At 42.9% G+C, this 19,260-nt stretch overlaps 1 protein-coding gene across 1 annotated transcript; it reads right to left on the bottom strand.

Annotated features, from left to right (window-relative positions):
• Window positions 1-3,202: 3,202 nt before the first annotated feature.
• LOC118374988 (probable E3 SUMO-protein ligase RNF212) lies at window positions 3,203-18,967 on the bottom strand. Its single transcript, XM_035761484.2, has 8 exons — window positions 18,664-18,967; window positions 18,287-18,348; window positions 18,075-18,149; window positions 17,893-17,949; window positions 17,709-17,767; window positions 7,831-7,890; window positions 5,356-5,406; window positions 3,203-5,250 (listed from the first exon to the last, which is right to left on the bottom strand). The coding sequence occupies exons 1-8, from the start codon at window positions 18,770-18,772 to the stop codon at window positions 5,097-5,099; spliced, it is 627 nt and encodes a 208-aa protein (XP_035617377.1). The 5' UTR covers window positions 18,773-18,967; the 3' UTR covers window positions 3,203-5,096.
• Window positions 18,968-19,260: the final 293 nt, after the last annotated feature.

The following is a 19,260-nucleotide window of genomic DNA, read 5'->3' as shown; positions in this document are numbered from 1 at the left end:
AACGGCCGTGGCGATGACGGAGGAGAATTCTCTTGGGAGATAATATGGTCAGCATTTAATTGTTAGGTATTCTAGGTCGCGTGAACAAAAGGACTTGAGTTCCTGTATATTCCTATAATTACACCATCAGTCGTTAATCATGAAACACAGCCCTCCGCCCTTATGCTTCCCGGAGGGATATTTATTCCTGTCTGTGCGATGTACTGAGAATCCTGCTGGCTTTACCGTCTCTGACAGAATATCCAGAGAGAGCCATGTTTCCGTGAAACAAAGTACATTACAGGCCTCGATGTCTCCCTGGAAAGAAATCCTTGCTCTAAGCTCATCAACGTTGTTTCCCAAAGACTGAACATTAGCAAGCAATATACTTGGAAGTGGTGGGTGGTGTGCGTGCCTTTTAAGTCGAACCAGCAGCCCACCTCGAGTGCCTCTCCTCTGCCGGTTATGTTTTGGATTGGCCTCTGGAATAAGTTAAATTGCTCTGGGGAGAGTGAACAAAGGATCTGCTCCAGGGAAGTCGTATTCCTTGGTTGTAATGCTGGTAGTTCTGGTGAGTTACCACCGCTCTAATATCCAATATTTCTTCCCGGGTGTCTGTAATGACACAAAACATTTCCTGAGCTAATAATGTAAAAAATAGTACTTAAAAAAACGAAATACTGCAAAGTTTCCTAAGACCTATTCAAACACAATTTTTTCCAAAAGTTTGCTGAGCACTTGTAACAGGCTGATTGGTCGGCTGTTTGAACCATTAAAGGGTGCTCTGCTATTCCTGGGTAGCAGAATGACCTTTGCCTCCTTCCGTGTCTGAGGGCATACACCATCTTCTAGGCTTAAATTGAAGATGTGGCAAACAGGAGTCACAATGTATTCTGTTACCAACCTCAGCAATTTACCATCCAGGTTGTCAGTACCAGGTGGTATGTCCTTATTTACAACACTTTTTTCAACTCTTCCATGAGGGAAATGTCACAGAGCCATAGAAATGAGGGGACAAAACACATTAAGAGATTAGAAAGAAACCGGTGGAAAGAGTTCTGACATATCCTACTAAAGTAGAAGGACTGTTACTTCAATTACATTTCACTCAAGGAGAAGTAAAATTACTGGTGAAAAAAAACAATAATTTAAAAAGTACTTGGGGTAAAAGTAATTGTTTTCTTTTAAAATAAAAACATTGACCTTGATAATTAGCTAATTTCACTAAGGTTACTTGAACGTTGTTAAACATGATCTTCTCCATGCATTACATCGAAAAAGGAAGAGAGGAAATGAATGTACAGTAGGAACTAAGTTTGTTTATTTTATGAGTTGCAACAAGGCACATCTGTATGTAGAAAACATTAAGGATATAAAAATGTACTATTAACATTTTAAAATAAATTAAATATTCAAAGCAATTCAAATCAGGGGTGGAAAGATTACTGAGTACTACTCAAGTACACCCACACTAGTAGAAATCCACTTTTTTCAAGCTGAAAGACCATGATGTTGCTTCATTAAAAGGACTCGCAAAACACCGGTCTCAACGTCAACAGTGAAGAGGCGACTCCAGGATGCTGGCCTTCTAAGCAGAGGTGAAATGAAAAAGCCATATCCCAGACTGGCCAATAAAAAGAAAAGATTAAGATAGGCAAAAGAACAGACACTGGACAGAGGAAATTTGCCTAGAAAGCCAGCATCCTGGAGTCGCCTCTTCACTGTTGACGTTGAGACTGGTGTTTTGCGGGTACTATTTAATGAAGCTGCCAGTTGAGGACTTGTGAGGCGTCTGTTTCTCAAACTAGACACTAATGTACTTGTCCTCTTGCTCAGTTGTGCTCCGGGGCCTCACACTCCTCTTTCTATTCTGGTTAGAGCCAGTTTGCGCTGTTCTGTGAAGGGAGTAGTACAGTGTTGTACGAGATCCTCAGTTTCTTGGCAATTTCTCGCATGCAAAAGCCTTCATTTTTCAGAACAAGAATAGACTGACGACTTTCAGAAGAAAGTGTTGTTGTGTTGTTTCTGGCCATTGAGCCTGTAATTGAACCCACAAATGCTGATGTTCCAGATACTCAACTAGTCTAAAGAAGGCCAGTTTTATTGCTTCTTTAATCAGGACAACAGTTTTCAGCTCTGCTAATATAATTGCAAAAGGGTTTTCTAATGATCAATTAGCCTTTTAAAATTATGAACTTGGATTAGCTAACACAACTTGACATTGCAACATAGGAGTGAGGGTTGCTGATAATGGGCCTCTGTACGCCTACGTAGGTATTCCATAAAATACAATAGTTACAATAGTCATTTACGACATTAACAATATCTACACTGTATTTCTGATCAATTTGATGTTATTTTAAATGGACAATTTTTTTGTTCTTCTTACAAAAACAAGGACATTTCTAAGTGACCCCAAACTTTTGAATGGTAGTGAATATACAGTACTTTATTTTTACTCTTTTTGACATTGTAGAATAATAGTGTAGACATCAAAACTATGAAATAACACACATGGAATCATGTTGTAACCAAAAAACTTTTCAAAAAAATCCAAATATATTTTATATTTGAGATTCTTCAAAGTAGCCACCCCTTGCCTTGAAGCAGCTTCAGAAACAGCCATAGAGCCAGCTGGCTAATCTTTTGAATAAGAAAAAAAAGCAGCAACAACATAACATTAGCTAACTAGATAAGGTTAGCAAGATAGCTAACTAGCGAGATAAGGTTATGCTCGCTATACTGGAAGCTGTCAGTGCCCTATTTGTTTATGTTTATCAACTCCATGTGGAAATCCCCAAACCCAATTTGTGAATATGTAATAAGTAGCCTTCGTCACTCTTCGGAGGTGGAACCTAAACGTGTATTTCCTCTCTAGTACATGAAATTACGTTGTAATAGTGGCGGCAACTTCCTCTTGGGGGACCTTTAAATACTGCCATTTTAAATCATTTTTCCTCAAGTAGAAGTACAATTACAATTACAATTACTTCAAACTTCTGAAAATAAATAAGTATTTTCTAAATTTTGTAAACAAAATTTAAACATGGAAACCATGTTCCATGTTATGGCTCCCCAATGGTGGAACACACTCCCTCACGACGCCAGGACAGCGGAGTCAATCACCACCTTCCGGAGACACCTGAAACCCCACCTCTTTAAGGAATACCTAGGATAGGATAAAGTAATCCTTCTCACCCCCTTAAAAGATTTAGATGCACTATTGTAAAGTGGCTGTTCCACTGGATGTCATAAGGTGAATGCACCAATTTGTAAGTCGCTCTGGATAAGAGCGTCTGCTAAATGACTTAAATGTAAATGTAAATGAAACCGAGGTCATTGAAAACTTGAATGTACTATTTAAAATGCATTTTTGCTGTTAAAAGATGGGGTAGTCAGAGCAACAGTTAATCTAGCTGTCTGTCAGTATTTTTGTTCTAGATGATAGATGAACAAGTCTTACGTACGGACTCAGATTTGAGAAGCTCTCAGCAGGATGATTCAGGCAGACCTGTGCTGTTGAAAGACATTGGTGTTGAGTTCACAGCTGGTCAATGAGGTCGACAGAGTGAAGAGGAGGAGAATGAGAATTGTCTCATTCTGGAACAATCAGTGACATTATGTCGCTTTAAAACCAAATCACTAATATATTTTGATACTGATGGTGGACATGCTTTGATTAAAATCTTTAACAATCAAATGTGCTGAATAAAGTGTGTGAACCCATGTACCAGATTCCTGTGCACTTGTGCAAATACCAATTGTATTGTGGTGATGAAAAAGTGTCCAGAGGTCTTTACTGGTCCTCACTGAAAGGAAGCATCAGGTGAATGAAGTCTGCATCCATGAAGGACACACCTGTGAATACCTGGCAGAGAATAAACCCCTCTGTTTGCATACCTCCTTCTTTTCACAATGACATTCAGAATGGCCTACACATCAACAAAGCTATCATTTAAAACCGGGAAAATAAAAAACACACAAAAAAGCTAAAGAGGTCGTGGTTTACCCAAATATTTACCTTGCTGGTGAAAAGAGAGGGATGCAGAGTGAGAAAAGAAATCTGTGTGATGGGAAAGTAGCCAAAAGGCCTTTAAAGTCTGCCACGGAGCCGTGACAAAAGCGGCCTAATCTCGGTGTTGTCTTTCGGCCTTTCTTCAAACATCCTGCCAAGCTGCCTGACAGGAAAGGAATCTTTCCACAGCCCCGCTGACATCACTCAAGCATGGGATGGAGTCAGGGCCTTCAAAGGCCCTTCACATGCGGGACATCTGTGTGAGTGTGTGACTAACAGAACATGAGTGGGCCCGCCACAACCACCCCACCCTTTACCTGCTCCTCTTTTTACTCATAGACCACCCTAGAGGCAATATATATTCTTCCAAATACAACAAATCCACAATGTAGATCCTTATCCCCAAAAGTTGTATTCAAATTCTCCCCTAAAGAAAAGTGTTGAAATCAGAGTCCATGGTAGCATAGGGGATTATAGTGTCACCCACTGGCCACTGGTTCACATCACAGGTAGCTGGTAAGGCAACTGAGCCTGAACAGTAGTGTAGGGTAAACACATTTTACCCATATTTTTTTTGCTTGCCAGTTTACCTAACTTTTGTGGACAAATGCATTGAAAGGATAGGGAGCATAACTTTTTGTCAGCAAATTATATTGCAAATCACAACCTCTAAACATGCCAATCAGATGAGTAGTTTGTTAATGATTGATGACTCAGTAGTTACAGTACAGATTTTGTGATTTCAGTGTCTTACTGGCCAATTCATTACTGAGAGATCCATTTGATTGTTTTGTTTAAAAAAATGTATTTGTTATTGTGACAAACTTCATTGAACCAATGAAATAATACTGTATGTAGCCATTAAAATGACAATGTACACGCAACAGTACAAACACACCCAACAGCTTCAAACCTCTTCTTAACCCTGTGTAGTGGATTCAATTTCAGACCAATAATTCCTATTCCACAGCTCATCTCTCCACAGTGAAGAGTTCAACCATTACCAAGTGACTTGATACTACAGCTAAGTCAGTCGTGCAGAGCATTGAAGTGGATCAGAGATGTCTCCATGTGCCATCATGATGGCTGGCGCTTGGCGGTGTTATGGTGGAGGGCAGGTGGCCCCCAGAGAGGACATGGACAGGGAGGACATGAAGGGGTGTCCGTAGGCCGACGGGGGCTTGAATATGGCCGTCTCCCACCCTGTGTCCCTACGATAAGGCAGGTTAGCGGTCATTTGCATCTCTGCCAGATGGCTGGGAGGAAAGAATTCAAGGTATCAAAGTTATTTTATTGTGTCAAGGCACACTGGTGTATAAATTCTAAGGTTATGATAATGTTCTGATTATAACAAGTGATACCTGAGTGGTTGACCAGGGTGTTCTGATTGGTCGATCGATCTAAGACGGTACCTAAAGATACAATATTTAGAATGTATACACCACAAGTTCAGCAACACCCTACATATCGAATGCTAAAACTCACATATAGTGCTTACAGTCAGACTCATAGAAGAGTCTACTAACCACAAACGGAAACATACAGAAGTTGAATCCATCGTTGTGCTCTTATGTTAGCAGTGAACAGCTCCACGGGTATCTATCTGTCTGACTGTCTATGAGTAGAGTACACACTTAGAAAAGAGGTTTCCTCTTTGGTAAGGGTGATCCATAATGACTTAAAGAACTCTTTGAACCGTTCATTGTTTTTTTTGCAGTTCAGAAAAGGGTTCTTTAACCTTTTAGCGATAATTATAAAATGTAGGGGCGGTAGCTCATTAGAATATTTTGGGACGTGATTTGCTCACAGCTCTTTTGTGCAACCGTGAGTGAGAGCGTCAATTCCAGTTGATCTAATCTGTTGTGTTATGTTATTGGCCTTATGTCAATTGAGAACAGTTGACTAAATCAGTGGTTCTCAATTCTCTCTTCGGGGATCCACAGCCGTTCCAGAGCTAGCCTACCTGATTCAACTTGTGAATTAATACAATAATAACACCCTATGGATATACAATATGGCTAACCAGATTTTTTAAAACTTTATAGTTCTTCAAAAGGTTCTTCGATTTTTCCCTTATTAAAAAGTTATTTATAGCACCACAGAAGTTCCATTTAGAACTTTCAAAAAAGGGAACAGCAACAAAAAGGGATCCACTATAGTTACAAACCAAAGAACCATTATTTGGCACTATATAGAACAATTATTTGTGTGTGTACAGTGGTATAGCAGATGTACCCATCCAACCTGTAACTTCTGCTTCCAACTCACACCCTCAAACACGTAGATCCCCTGAACACAGCTCACTTTCCAGCCCACTTTCCAGCTCACACTCTCAAACACCTAGATCCCCTGAACGCAGCTCACTCTCCAGATCCCAATCACCTGAATTCTAATCACCTGTTTACACACCTGTATGTCATGACCACACACCATTTAGTTCAGTTCTTTGCACCCCATCACTGTGAGGTATTGTTTATTTTGTGAAACACATCTTTCAGAGCGCTTTACACATCCTGTGTATGATAGTTTTTGCCTGCCTCACTAACTACGCCTTTTGTCTATTCCCTGCCTTTACTTTAGCTTATTGGATTTCCTGTTATCTACCTAGTGCCTGATCTGCTTGACTATGTTACTAGCCTTTTCCCTGCCTGTACTGTTGCCATTTTGGACCCCCTGTGTATGACCACCTGTCTGCCCCTGGACCCAGCTACCTGCCTCCTCCTGTAGTCCTTTGCAATAAACACCTGCTGCGCCCTGTGCTTGAAACCAACTCTCTGTCTCCCTTCATGTTTATTACACAGCCATCCTGTGGAGGACTGATGAAGGCCAGCCTTTGGACACTTCCAGAGATCTCCGGCTGTTCAATGGAGAGGAAGACTTCAGTTTGTACAAACATACGTTTCTATCATTAAAACCAATGACCGTTTCAGTATGCTGTAGCCTTCATCACTGGCACAAACATCAAATAACGATTTGGATTCAGGGTAAACATCTAATTTAATATTAAACAAAGTAAGCATTTATAGTGCAATAATTCAATGTCAAAATGAACCATATTTGAATTGAAAAGGTTCACATACTTTCCTAAACAGAACCCTGCCATCCACTTCAATGTTTTCTGCCCTGAGGGGAAATCACATAACATGGCATGTCACATTTAATTCTCATAGAACCCAGGAAGAAATATTATGGAAATGCTCACTCAGACATAAGTTCAAAAACCTCCCCGGCTTATTCTGGTGAGACGGGTGTGCTACTGCAGGGCAAAACCAAACAGCAGCTAATGCTAATATGAGCTAGGCCAGTGGTCACCAAACTTTTCAAGACACATTTTTAAGTTGTGTTTAAAAATGTACATTAACCTAATAAAAATGAGGTTTGTGCAGTAGGCCTAATACAGTATCACAGCATATTGGTTATATGCCTGGCCTGCCAATATTGTTATTCTCAGACCATGATCTTCTGGTCGTTAAGTCGGAGCTCTAGAAAGATGACAGAGTTTCCAACTTGGAATTCTGAATTGGGTGACAGTTCAAAATTATTTTTCCCAGTCGGATATCGTTTTTTAAATAATTTCCCAGTTGTCTTGAACGCACTGAAGTCGGAAGTCAGAGATTTCCGAGTTCCCAGTTGTTTTGTACACGACATTAGTGTCAGCGGAGGGAGGGAGAGAGCAGCAGAGAGTCACAAGGTGCCATTAATACTAACGGTTTAATCTGAATAAACAATATGTTGATAACCAATTAGTCCCCTCCATGGTCTCATGTTTGAGAAACAAAGCTGACAATAGTGACACTGTGTGAGTAGAAAGCAGTAACACCTATAAAGATAAATACCTTTGATGCTGAAGAGTGTTCTCCAGCTTGGCAATATATGCATCCTGCGCAGTAATTTTTCTGGAAAATAAAATAATTTAAATTGTACTAAGCAGTCGTATATACAGTACAGTTTCAGAAAGTATTAATACCCCTCAACATATTCCACATTTTGTTGTGTTACAGCCTGAATTTTTTTCTCATCCTTTTACCCATCCTTTCAATAGCATACACGCAATACCCCATAATGACAAAGTGACAATGTGTTTGTACATTTATTGAAAATGAAATATCAAATTTACTTCAGTATTCACACCCCTGAGTTAATACTTTGTAGAAGCACCTTTGGCAGCGATTACAGCTGTGAGTCTTTCTGGGTAAGTCTCTAAGATCTTTCCACATGTGGATTGTGGCACATCTGCACATTATACTTTAAAAAATTATTCAAGCTCTGTAAAATTGGTTGTTGATCATTGCTGGGCAACCATTTTCAGGTCTTGCCATAGATTTCCGGCCACTCACGAACATTCACTGTCTTTTTGGAAAACTCATGTAGATTTGGCTTTGTGATTTAGGTTATTGTCCTTCTGAAAGGTGAATTTATCTCCCAGTGTCTGGTGTAAAGCAGACTGAACCAGGTTTTCTTCTAGGATTGTGCCTGTGCTTAGCTCCATTCCGTTTCTGTCACGCCCTGGCCTTAGTTATCTTTGTTTGCTTTATTATTTTGGTTTAGGCCAGGGTGTGACATGGGTGATTTATTGTGTTCGTCTTGTCTAGGGGTTTATTAGATTAATGGGGTTGTGTTCAGTTTAGTTGTCGAGGTAAGGCTATGGTTGCCTAGAGTGGTTCTCAATCAGAGGCAGGTGTTTATCGTTGTCTCTGATTGGGAACCATATTTAGGCAGCCATATTCATATTTGGTGGGTGATTGTTTCCTGTCTTTGTGTTTTATGCACCAGTTAGGACTGTTACGGTTTTCACGTTTATTGTTTTGTAGTTTGTTCATGTTTGAGTTTTCTGATTAAAGAACCATGAACTATAACCATGCTGCTTTTTGGTCCGCCTCTCCTTCCCAGGAAGAAAGCCGTGACAGTTTCTTTGTATTCCTGAAACTCCCCAGTCCTCAACGATTACAAGCATACCCATAACATGATGCAGCCACCACTATGCTTGAAAAAATAGAGACTGATACTCAGTAATATGTTTTGGTTAATTCAAATACAACACATCACTTTGTATTCAGGAATAAAAGTGAATTGCTTTGACACATTTTTTTGCAGTATTAGTTAGCCTGTTGGAAACAGGATGCATGTTTTGGAATATTTTTAGTTTCCTTAATTTCACTCTGTCAATTAGGTTAGTATTGTCGTAACTACAATGTTGTTGATCAATCCTTATAATTCTCCCGTCACAGCCATTAAACTCTAACTGTTGCCCATGGTGAAATCACTGAGTGGTTTCCTTCCTCTCCAGCAACTGAGTTAGGAAGGACACCTGTATCTTTGTAGTAACTGGGCGTATAGATGCACCACCCATAACGTAATTAATAACATCACCATGCTCAATGTCTGCTTTGTGGTTGAATCTATGTTTTAAATGCACTGCTTGATTAAGGAACCTTACAGATAAGTGTATGTGTGGGGTAAAGAGATGAGGTAGTCATTCATCAATAATGTTAAACACTATTATTGCACACAGAGTGAGTCCATGCAACTTATTATGGGACTTGTTGAGCACATTTCTACTCCTGAACTTATTTAGGCTTGCCATAACATTGACTAAAGACATTTCAGCTTTAATAAATGCTTTAACATTTCGAAAAACATAATTCCACTTTGATATATGGGGTATTGTGTTTATGCTATTGACAAAAAATTAGGGATGCATGATATATTGGTGAACATATCGGAATTGGACGACATTAGCTAAAAATGCCAACATCGGTATCGGCCCAATGTCTAGTTTAACGCCGATGTGCAAAACCGATATAACAGAGATAGATGAGAACTTGTTTGTATATAACGTAGGTTCATGATGTAATGACGCCACGTAAAATTTTGCGCTACACGTGCAACACAGCATTCTTAATCTAGCCCACAATGTCTACCGTGTGGATCGATCAGTCAACAAGTCGAGTAGTCATTTGAAAGAGTAAGGACATTTAAGCGAGACAACTCAAAGGCGAAATACATTAACGCCAAGATAATGGAATTCATTGATTCATTGGAATCAACCGTTCTCTGTCGTGGGTGATGTTGGCTTTCGCCGACTGGTCGAGCACCGGTACAAATATTTTTTGGTTGTACTATTTTTCAGATGCTGCCCTACCAGAGTTACACAGCAATAACGTCACTGCTTTTAGCTTCACAACTGACATTTGGACCAGTGATATCAGCTCCATGAGCATGTTGAGTCTGACAGCACAGTGGGTCGTCGAGGATTTCGTACTGAGGAAAGTCGTATTGCATGCTCATGAATATGCTGGTTGTCATACCACTGCTGCCATTTCAATGGCATTTGTGAACATGTTTGAAACTTGGAAACATGAACACTAGCTAGCTCCATTCGAACAACTGACTCGAAAAATAAGCTAATCAACGGTGCCTGCATCAGACGTGATACCCTCTGTCATTGGCATTGAAACGCCTGCTCAACAAAACTGGCAGGGATGTAAACAAATGTGCACAAAATTTGAGATATGCTTTATGTGCGTATGGAAAGTTTCGGGAACTTGCTTTTCAGCTCTTGAAACATGGGACTAACACTTTACATGTTGCCTTTCTATTATTGTTCAGTGTAGTATTCGTATTCTAATTCCTAATTCTAACGCCACGGATTCTGTCACATAACACTGGAGTGAACATGCCCATTCTGACTTTGTCAATGATAAGCTAACCAGTTAGCTAGCAGCTAGTGTGTGATGTTAAGTGCTGACTAGTTTCTATGGAGTGAAGACGGCCCCTTTTCCCGACGACATTTACATTTACATTTAAGTCATTTAGCAGACGCTCTTATCCAGAGCGACTTACAAATTGGTGCATTCACCTTATGACATCCAGTGGAACAGCCACTTTACAATAGTGCATCTAAATCTTTTAAGGGGGGGGGGGGTGAGAAGGATTACTTTATCCTATCCTAGGTATTCCTTAAAGAGGTGGGGTTTCAGGTGTCTCCGGAAGGTGGTGATTGACTCCGCTGTCCTGGCGTCGTGAGGGAGTGTGTTCCACCATTGGGGAGCCAGAGCAGCGAACAGTTTTGACTGGGCTGAGCGGGAACTGTACTTCCTCAGTGGTAGGGAGGCGAGATGGATGTTTTTACTGGCCCACATTGGCAAATGAAACAGTTTGACAACAGTTTGCCCCGGCAACAAAACTGCCCACACAGGCTGTGAACAAGCGATTTGGTGACATTCTCTCTTTACTGTGTCGCCACCATGCTCAATGCTATGTACAAGGACCGTTACTTTGATGCAGAAAAGAAACAGGGTTTACGTGAAATGTTACATACACAGCTGGACAAGATGGAAACGGTCCGGTGACAGTGCGCACCGAGGAAGAAGCCACAGACAGACAGAGCTGAAACTTCACTTCTTGACATGTATGATGCAATCCTGGTTGAGAATGAAAAGACTGAACAAATGAACAACGAAACAGCACAGCAAGTAAGTGAAATAAATGTTTTACTGGTAATGGGGACATACTTAAATGCCAACAAAATGTGTGTGTGTAACCTTTATTTAACGAGGCAAGTCAGTTAAGAACAAATTCTTATTTACAATGACGGCCTACCCCAGCCAAACCTGGACTACGCTGGGCCAATTAATAATATATGCCATTTAGCAGACGCTTTTATCCAAAGCGACTTACAGTCATGTGTGCATACATTCTACGTATGGGTGGTCCCGGGAATCGAACCCACTACCCTGGCGTTACAAGCGCCATGCTCTACCAACTGAGCTACAGAAGGACCAATCAATTGTGTGCTGCCCTATGAGACTCCCAATTACAAACGGATGTGATACAGCCTGGATTCAAACCAGGTACTGTAGTGACGCCTCTTGCACTGAGATGCAGTGCCTTAGACCACTGTGTCCATGTGTGTGTGTTAACTATTTAACTATACTAGAATGCTTAAAAGGCCTCTAAAATGATAAACATTGGTTATCGGTATCGTTTTTTTATGTACAAGAATATATCGGATATCGATATCGGACAAAAATGTAGTATCAGTGCATCACTACAAAAAAGCTCAATTGAATACATTTTAAATTCAGGACGTAACACTGTCACGTTCTAACCTTTATTTCCTTTGTTTTGTATTTATTTTAGTATGGTCAGGGCGTGAGTTGGGTGGGCAGTCTATGTTTGTTTTTCTATGTTTTGGGGTATTTCTATGTGTCGGCCTAGTATGGTTCTCAATCAGAGGCAGGTGTCATTAGTTGTCTCTGATTGAGAATCATACTTAGGTAGCCTGGGTTTCACTGTGTGTTTGTGGGTGATTGTTCCTGTCTCTGTGTTTGCACCAGATAGGCTCGGTCACTTTGGTTTTTCTTGTTTTGGAAGAGAAGAGAACGAGCGCCATTCTCCTTGCGGAGATGGTGCTAAATACATCAACACGGTCGGTCCCTGGGATTGGGCTGGCCAACACGATTCGGTTTGCTTGGAAGGAAAAGGAGTTGGAGCCTTTAGGACGGGAATCTTTTGGAAGGATAATATTGATGGGGATTCTAAAGCTGACGGTGAAGGACGTGTTTTGTTTCCAAGGCAACTCGTTGGAGGGAGCATACGACGTGGCACTATATACAGAGGAAAAACACGATGATATCCTGAGAAGGGCAAGAGCAGTGGGAGGTGAGAGGCCGATGTGCCACTACGAAATAACAAGCCTGGCGAAGAATAACTTTAGGGTTGTAACTGTCAACATTTACAACCCTTACGTTAAGGACGAATAGGTGAGGGCTTTTCTGGGGAGATACATGGATAACGTCTCCTCAGCAAGGCACCTCAAAGACTCCCTTGGGTTTTGGAACGGGAGGAGAGGCTTCCAGGCCCTCCTCAGAGAGGACCCAAAGGGACATGGTGGCTACCTCCATCCTCCTGCTATGTTCTCCCTAGGTGCTGACAGGGGGACGTTGTTTTATGCACGTCAGCCCCCATTTTGCAGGCGCTGTATGGCCTACGGTCACATATTCGCCTCGTGCAGTACAAGAAAATGCAGATTTTGTGCATCTGAGGATCACGAGGCGAGGGATTGTGACAAGCCTAAGACGTGCCATGGGTGTGGCTCGTCAGCACACCTGTGGCAGGGGTGCCCGGCCCGTCAGAGGTCATATGCGTCTGTGGCTGGGGGGGGGAGCAGGAGCGGGGGATGGGGGAAGAAGAGGAGGGGAAGGAAGCACGCCTCATGACCAGAGTACAGGTCCAGAGGGGAAGGCCACAAGGAAGGAAGAGGAGCAAGAAGTGGCGGATGGAAGAGAGAAGGAAACGGAAGGCACGGGAGTAGGAGAACCAGGAAAAGCAGCAGAAGAAGGCAACCGAGTGGAGGACATGAGAGAGAAGAAAGCAAGGGAGGAGTGGTGGAGAAGGAGACGGTGGAAGAGCAAGTGGACTGGGGGGAAAGTGCCCTGGTGGAAGAGATGAGGGGTATGGTGGAGGAGCTGACGGGGGGGAGGGTGGTATCTCTCCACTGCCGCCATCACCAAAGAAGAGAATGAAGAGGAGGGTGCGATTGGCCGACAGTGAGGGGGAGGGGATGGCCAAGAGAGTGATGGGGGTGGGAGAAACCTCTGGGTTGCTGCTGGTTTCCCCAGGCCCTCAACTTCTGTTGGGTGGGGACACACCTAACAAGACTCAGGACTGGGTACAGGAGGAGGTGGGGAGTTTTTTGTTTGGGGACTCAGCCTCCCCAATTTTTTTCCAAACCAGCTGCAACACTGGGGAGGGGGAGGATTGTGGGGGTAGACCCAGGGTGCAGGGCACCCCGGAGCCAAACACTATTCCTGCATCCTGGGTTGGTGAGATGGAGGACGGGGGGGGGGATGTCGGGAGTACGGATGGTGTTCTCACCGGTAGATCTGGAGCAGGGGAGCATCCTGTATTATGTATTACAAAAACATGTATTACATGTTTTTATTTTTTCATGGAGTCTAATTTTACTTTTGTTAGTTTAAATGTAAGGGGTTTAAGGGATTTTGTTAAGAGGAGGGCGGTTTTTAGTTATTTGGAGGGTGTGGGGTTTGATGTTTGTTTTTTACAGGAGGTTCACCTGAGGGATGGAGGGGATGTTAGTAGGTTTAAGAGGGAGTGGGACAAGGGAGAGTCGGTTTGGGGTGTTGGGGGGGTGCACTCATCGGGGGTAGGGATTTTGTGTGGGCACAGGGAGGTAAAAGTGGAGGATTCTTTTGTGGTAATGCAGGGGAGGGTTATAGGGGTGGATGTCACGATAAGGGATTGTAAATTTAGATTAGTGGTGGTGTATGGGCCACAGGTGGTGGCAGACAGGAGGGAGATGGTGGACTGTCTTACGCCCCTGTGTGTCACAAATAGGATATTAGTGATAGGGGGGATTTTAATACAGATTTAGGAAGAGGGGGGGGGGTAGCAGTGCAGGCGCCATTGCCAGGCTAATGGCTTGCCATGGTCTGGTAGATGGTTGTCTGCACACTACTGCGAAAATGGATGGTCCTACATGGCGCAACTCCAGGGGGTTGAGCGGAGGCTCATATTTTTGTACCCAGGTCTTTGGGTAAGTTGTCTGGGCGGCTGTTGCCTGTTTTCTTTTCGGATCACGACGGGGTGCTCCTGCAGGTGGGGTCGCCAGTCTGCCTCTTTGGTAGGGGGTACTGGAAGCTAGATCGGGATGTGCTGGAGGAGCAGGCTTTTGTTGACGGGTTTTATGGTTTCTTTTGGAGGCTTGAGGGCCTCTGGTCCATGTGCGAGGGGGTGTTAGAGTGGTGGGAATTAGTTAAGGTGAGGATTAGGGCTTTTAAAATAGGGTATTGCAAGAGGAAAAAAAGGGAGGAGAGGAGGGAGGTGGATCGTATACGAGGCAGGCAACCTCGGCGGGTCGTTTGACTGGGAGAGATCCGCAACCCTAAAGGCGCAGCTCAGGGAGTTGCAGAAGCGGAAGGCTCGAGCTTTCCTGGAGCGTGCGCATAGTGGCTTTCTAGAACATAATGAGACTTGTTCTGCTATGTTCTTTAAGTTGGTTAGGGCAAGACAGAGTACGAAGGTAATGCATGGTGTTAGGGAAGAAAATGGTAGTATAGTTAGAGAACCAGAGGATATGGGCAGGGTGACAACTGATCATTTCCAAGGTTTATTTAAGGAAAGGGAAATAGATGTAGAGCAGGGAAATGTGTTTTTAGAACACTTGTCCAGGCGGTTGCCGGAGGACATTAGAGAAGTGATGGAGGCCCAGATCTCACTAGAAGAGGTTGAGAGCGCTCTTAGGAGGATGGGAAAAGGGAAGGTGCCTGGGATGGATGGGCTGCCGGCTGAGTTTTATCTCAAGTTTTGGGGTATACTTGGACCAGTGGTCCTCGAAGTCTTGAAGGCCATCCTTGAGACGGGGGTCCTGGGGGGATCAATGGCTGTTGGTGTGCTGTCACTTTTATATAAGAAGTGGGAAGTAACAGACCTTGGCAACTGGCGGCCGTTGACCATGCTGTGTGTAGATTACAAGCTACTTGCAAAGGTTTTAGCAGAGCGGTTGCGCACAGCCCTTCCCTACGTCGTTCATGAGGATCAGACGTGCGGGGTAGAGGGCCGCTCTATTAGATGGAACCTACAGTTAATCAGGGACTCCATCGCTTGGGTTGAAGATAGAGGAGTGCCTTTTATGGTAGCAGCACTAGATCAGGCGAAAGCCTTCGATCGCGTGAATAGATCCTTTTTATTCAGAGTGTTAGGTCGATTAGGATTTGGGGAGAAGTTTATAGGATGGATTCGTACATTATATGTCGGAGCGGGGTGCCGAGTTAGTGTAAATAGTCACTTGGGTGACGTTTTTGACCTCTCGTCTGGGGACAGGCAGGGGTGCCCACTCTCGGCTCTCCTCTTCGTTCTGTACATGGAGCCTCTGGGGGCTGCCATTAGGGCAGACACAGGGGTGGAAGGTTTGCTGATCCCTGGAAGTGGTGGGCTTGCATGTTAAGATGACGCAGTACGCCGACGACACTTCCTTGCTGTTGTGCAAGGACTCGTGCCTGACAAGGTCCCTTGCCATCTTTGGGGATTTCACCCGAGCGTCGGGAGCAGTTCTGAACCATGCAAAGTCTTCCGTCAAGTTTTTCGGAAGATGGCGCGGTAGAACGGATGTGCCTGGGGGGTTATCTCTCTGTGAGGGGGGCCCTGAGGATTCTCGGGGTCCATTTTGAGACCTCCGGCTCAGCGACGCTAAACTGGAACATGCGTATCGCAGTGGTACAGAGGAAGCCAGCAATGTGGAAAGCTAGGTATTTGTCTTTTATGGGCAAAGTCCTGGTCCTAAAGGTGGATGTGTTGCCGTCTCTTTTGTATTTGGCATACATCTACCCATTGCCGGCTTGTCTGAGGAGGCCTCTAGTGAGGCTTGTGTTTCAGTTTATGTGGAGTGGCAGGTGCGAGTGGGTCGCCAGGGCACGCATGATCTGTCCCAACGGGGAGGGAGGTAGGGGGGTACCACATTTCCCCCTCAAGCTGGACACAATTTTTGTTTCTTTCTTGTTAACGGAGCTTGCTCAGCCAGTGATACACCCGTCCGGTTACCTCCTGCGGGTGTTTTTCTCGTATCAGGCGAGAAGCATAATGGTGTGGTCTAACACGGGTCCTCGGGCGGAACAGCTTTGGTCATGCGGCCAAGTGGCTGCGTGCGCACCCTGAGGTTGAAGTTGCCCGAGTAGGTTTAGATCATAGGCACCTGTACGAGGAGGTCAGAAAGGCAGGGAGTCCGGCGCCTGTAGTGGGCATCTCGGAAGTGGTCTGGGAGGGAGTGCAGGCGCGGGGTCTGGACAACAGGCTCAAGGACCTGAATTGGTTGAGCCTTCATAAGTGTTTGCCGGTACGTTCCATCTTGTACCGGTATAGTTTGGTGCAATCCCCCACCTGTCCAAGATCCTCTTGTGGCAGGGAGGAGACTGTGCGCCATGTCTTTTGGGACTGTGCCTTTGCCGGAGTAATATGGGCTAGGGCACGGGTGTTGTTAGGTTTGGTAAAGGGGGATTTTGTATTGAGGTGGGCCAGGTTAGAGAGGGGTGTAGGGAGAGCGAGAGGGACGGATAGGGACAGGTTTCTGCTCTGGCTTCTCATGAGTCTCTTTAAACGGGGGCTGTGGGAAGCAAGGCAGAACATGGTGAAGACAGGGAGAGATTGGGGGGTGGAAGGGATAGTGAGGAGGGTGGAAGGAGATTTGAGGGGGAGGATGAAGAGGGAGGAGAGGAAGTGGGGGCAGCATGCTGCTCGGGAGAGGTGGAAGGGGGGTTTAGGGCTGGGTGTCATTTAGATTTGTAAGAGGATAGATTAGGGACGGGGAGATAGGGAAAGGTATTTTGTAGGGTGACGGGGAGGGAAGATGCTCCCCTGAGGTTTTGTTTGGGGTTTATGTTTAGTTTAATTAGTTTAATTAAAATACCATTATTTGAGTATGTATGTAAATTATGAGTTGTAAAGAATGAATGATATTGAAGATAATAAATTATTTTTTATTAAAAAAATAAATAAATAGGGCTGTTTTTGGTTTTCCACGTTTATTGTTTTGTAGTGTTCGTGTTTATCTTTTTTTATTAAACATGAATCAATATAACCACGCTGCGTTTTGGTCCGCCTCTACTTCACCACAGGAATACCGTTACAAACACAATAAAACGTGGTAAAAAAGGCACTGTATGTGGTACTGAATTATGCTAATGATTTGCATTCTTACTTGGACATTTGCTGAATTTCTTGCTTCATCTTGAGTAAAACGTCTTCTAACTTTTCATTCTAAATGGGTTGTGAAAAAATTTGCACAGATGTTTGAGATTGTAACACCACAAGATATAGGCTACCATTTAACTATTATTGGTTTAATAATAATAATAAGAGGTACGACTAAATGTTCCTCTTACCCTCTTCTGGTAATGCACCAACAGCCTCTTTTGGTGCCTTGCCTGGAATAGTAACACCTACAGTAATAGGGTAGATATATATATATATATGTTGTTTTTAAACATGCAGTACAGCCTTTCTGTGTTTGAAAATGATTGCTATCAATAAATACTTATTTGCCTATGAGCATCAAGAGCAATACCTTGCTTATCTCTGTGAAGTGTTTGGTTGCAACAGAATTGATGTCAGAGAAGAGGGCCTTCACTTCTGCACTACTCTGTGAAAGTCAAGATTGTAAAGTTATGGCTACCATCAAATAGACTTATGTATGCCATCAAATTGATTTGTTTGAGCCTTGCCAGTTAAATAAAGGTTAAATAAAAATAGACAGATATATAAGATATCGTAGCTTACTTTGTCTGAGAGAGGAGTAACTTGACATTTTGCTTTACATATCATGCATTCCCCTTGTTTGCCTGAAAGAAACATGAACATGTGTTTATTGGAACAATACCATATACAATATAATAGTATTACACTACTAGGAGGCCCTCAAACTGCATGGAGCATTTTTTATTTTGGCCAAACTGTTTCTGTAACATCAGACAAAGACCAGCAGAGGACAGTGTTTTCAAGTTTAGCCTGTAACTGTTTTGAAAAAGACAGAACTGGAGCAAACTGACAAAGTAATATATTTTTCGTTCATATGACGTTAGGCCTATATCATCAGTAGTTAGGCAATGATATGTTGAACTTAATTTCACAAGAGACATAGAGACTGAACTTGCTACCTTTCTGAAAACACACGTTGCAGATGAGATGACCACAGCTGGCAACAGCTAGTTGGCAGTCAGGACCAGGGAGGTTGAAGCAGGAGTTACAGCAGATCCAGTAAGGCATTTTCTACAGCTAGCTAAGATATTAGCAAAATGTTCAAAGTAACGGATATTTTATTGAAGACGGATCAACATCTGACTTACATAACGTTTTTTTTTTGTTTCTCTGTTGAATTAGAAAGCTTTCAAAATACTTTCAGTGTCGTTTTACTGGCTTTAGCTAGCTATTAGCTGGCTTCAGATTTTCGGTTTGTTTTGATTTTGGATCGCTTTCTGATTGGCCCGCCACGTCATCATTGACGTTTTGGATAAAAATATGGAGATAGATTTCTATCAATTTTTAAAAAATATATGAGTAAACAAAAAATGTTGTGCAAATATAGAATGCAACTTTTAAATCAAATTCAGTCAGTAAATATGCCATATAGTTAAACAAACATATGTCAATATCCAAAAGCAAATTAGGCATCATTAACAAAAACATATTCAACACAACAGTGGTCAAATATGTTTTTGTGAAAAAGACAAGATTTGTGACTCCACAGATAACAT

Source organism: Oncorhynchus keta, chromosome 4 (genome assembly GCF_023373465.1).
Source record: "Oncorhynchus keta strain PuntledgeMale-10-30-2019 chromosome 4, Oket_V2, whole genome shotgun sequence".
NCBI lineage: Eukaryota > Metazoa > Chordata > Actinopteri > Salmoniformes > Salmonidae > Oncorhynchus > Oncorhynchus keta.
The sequence above is the reverse complement of the archived record's forward strand: the minus strand, read 5'-3'. Positions and strand labels throughout refer to the sequence as shown.

Bases quoted from the DNA above. Each gene is read 5' to 3' on its own strand.
- LOC118374988 (XM_035761484.2), bottom strand. From the start codon at position 18,772: ATGCCTTACTGGATCTGCTGTAACTCCTGCTTCAACCTCCCTGGTCCT. The intron at 18,150-18,286 runs GTAAGCTACGAT...TGACTTTCACAG, and splicing joins TTACTCCTCTCTCAGACAAA to AGTAGTGCAGAAGTGAAGGC. The intron at 17,768-17,892 runs GTAAGAGGAACA...CAACCCATTTAG, and splicing joins TGGTGCATTACCAGAAGAGG to AATGAAAAGTTAGAAGACGT.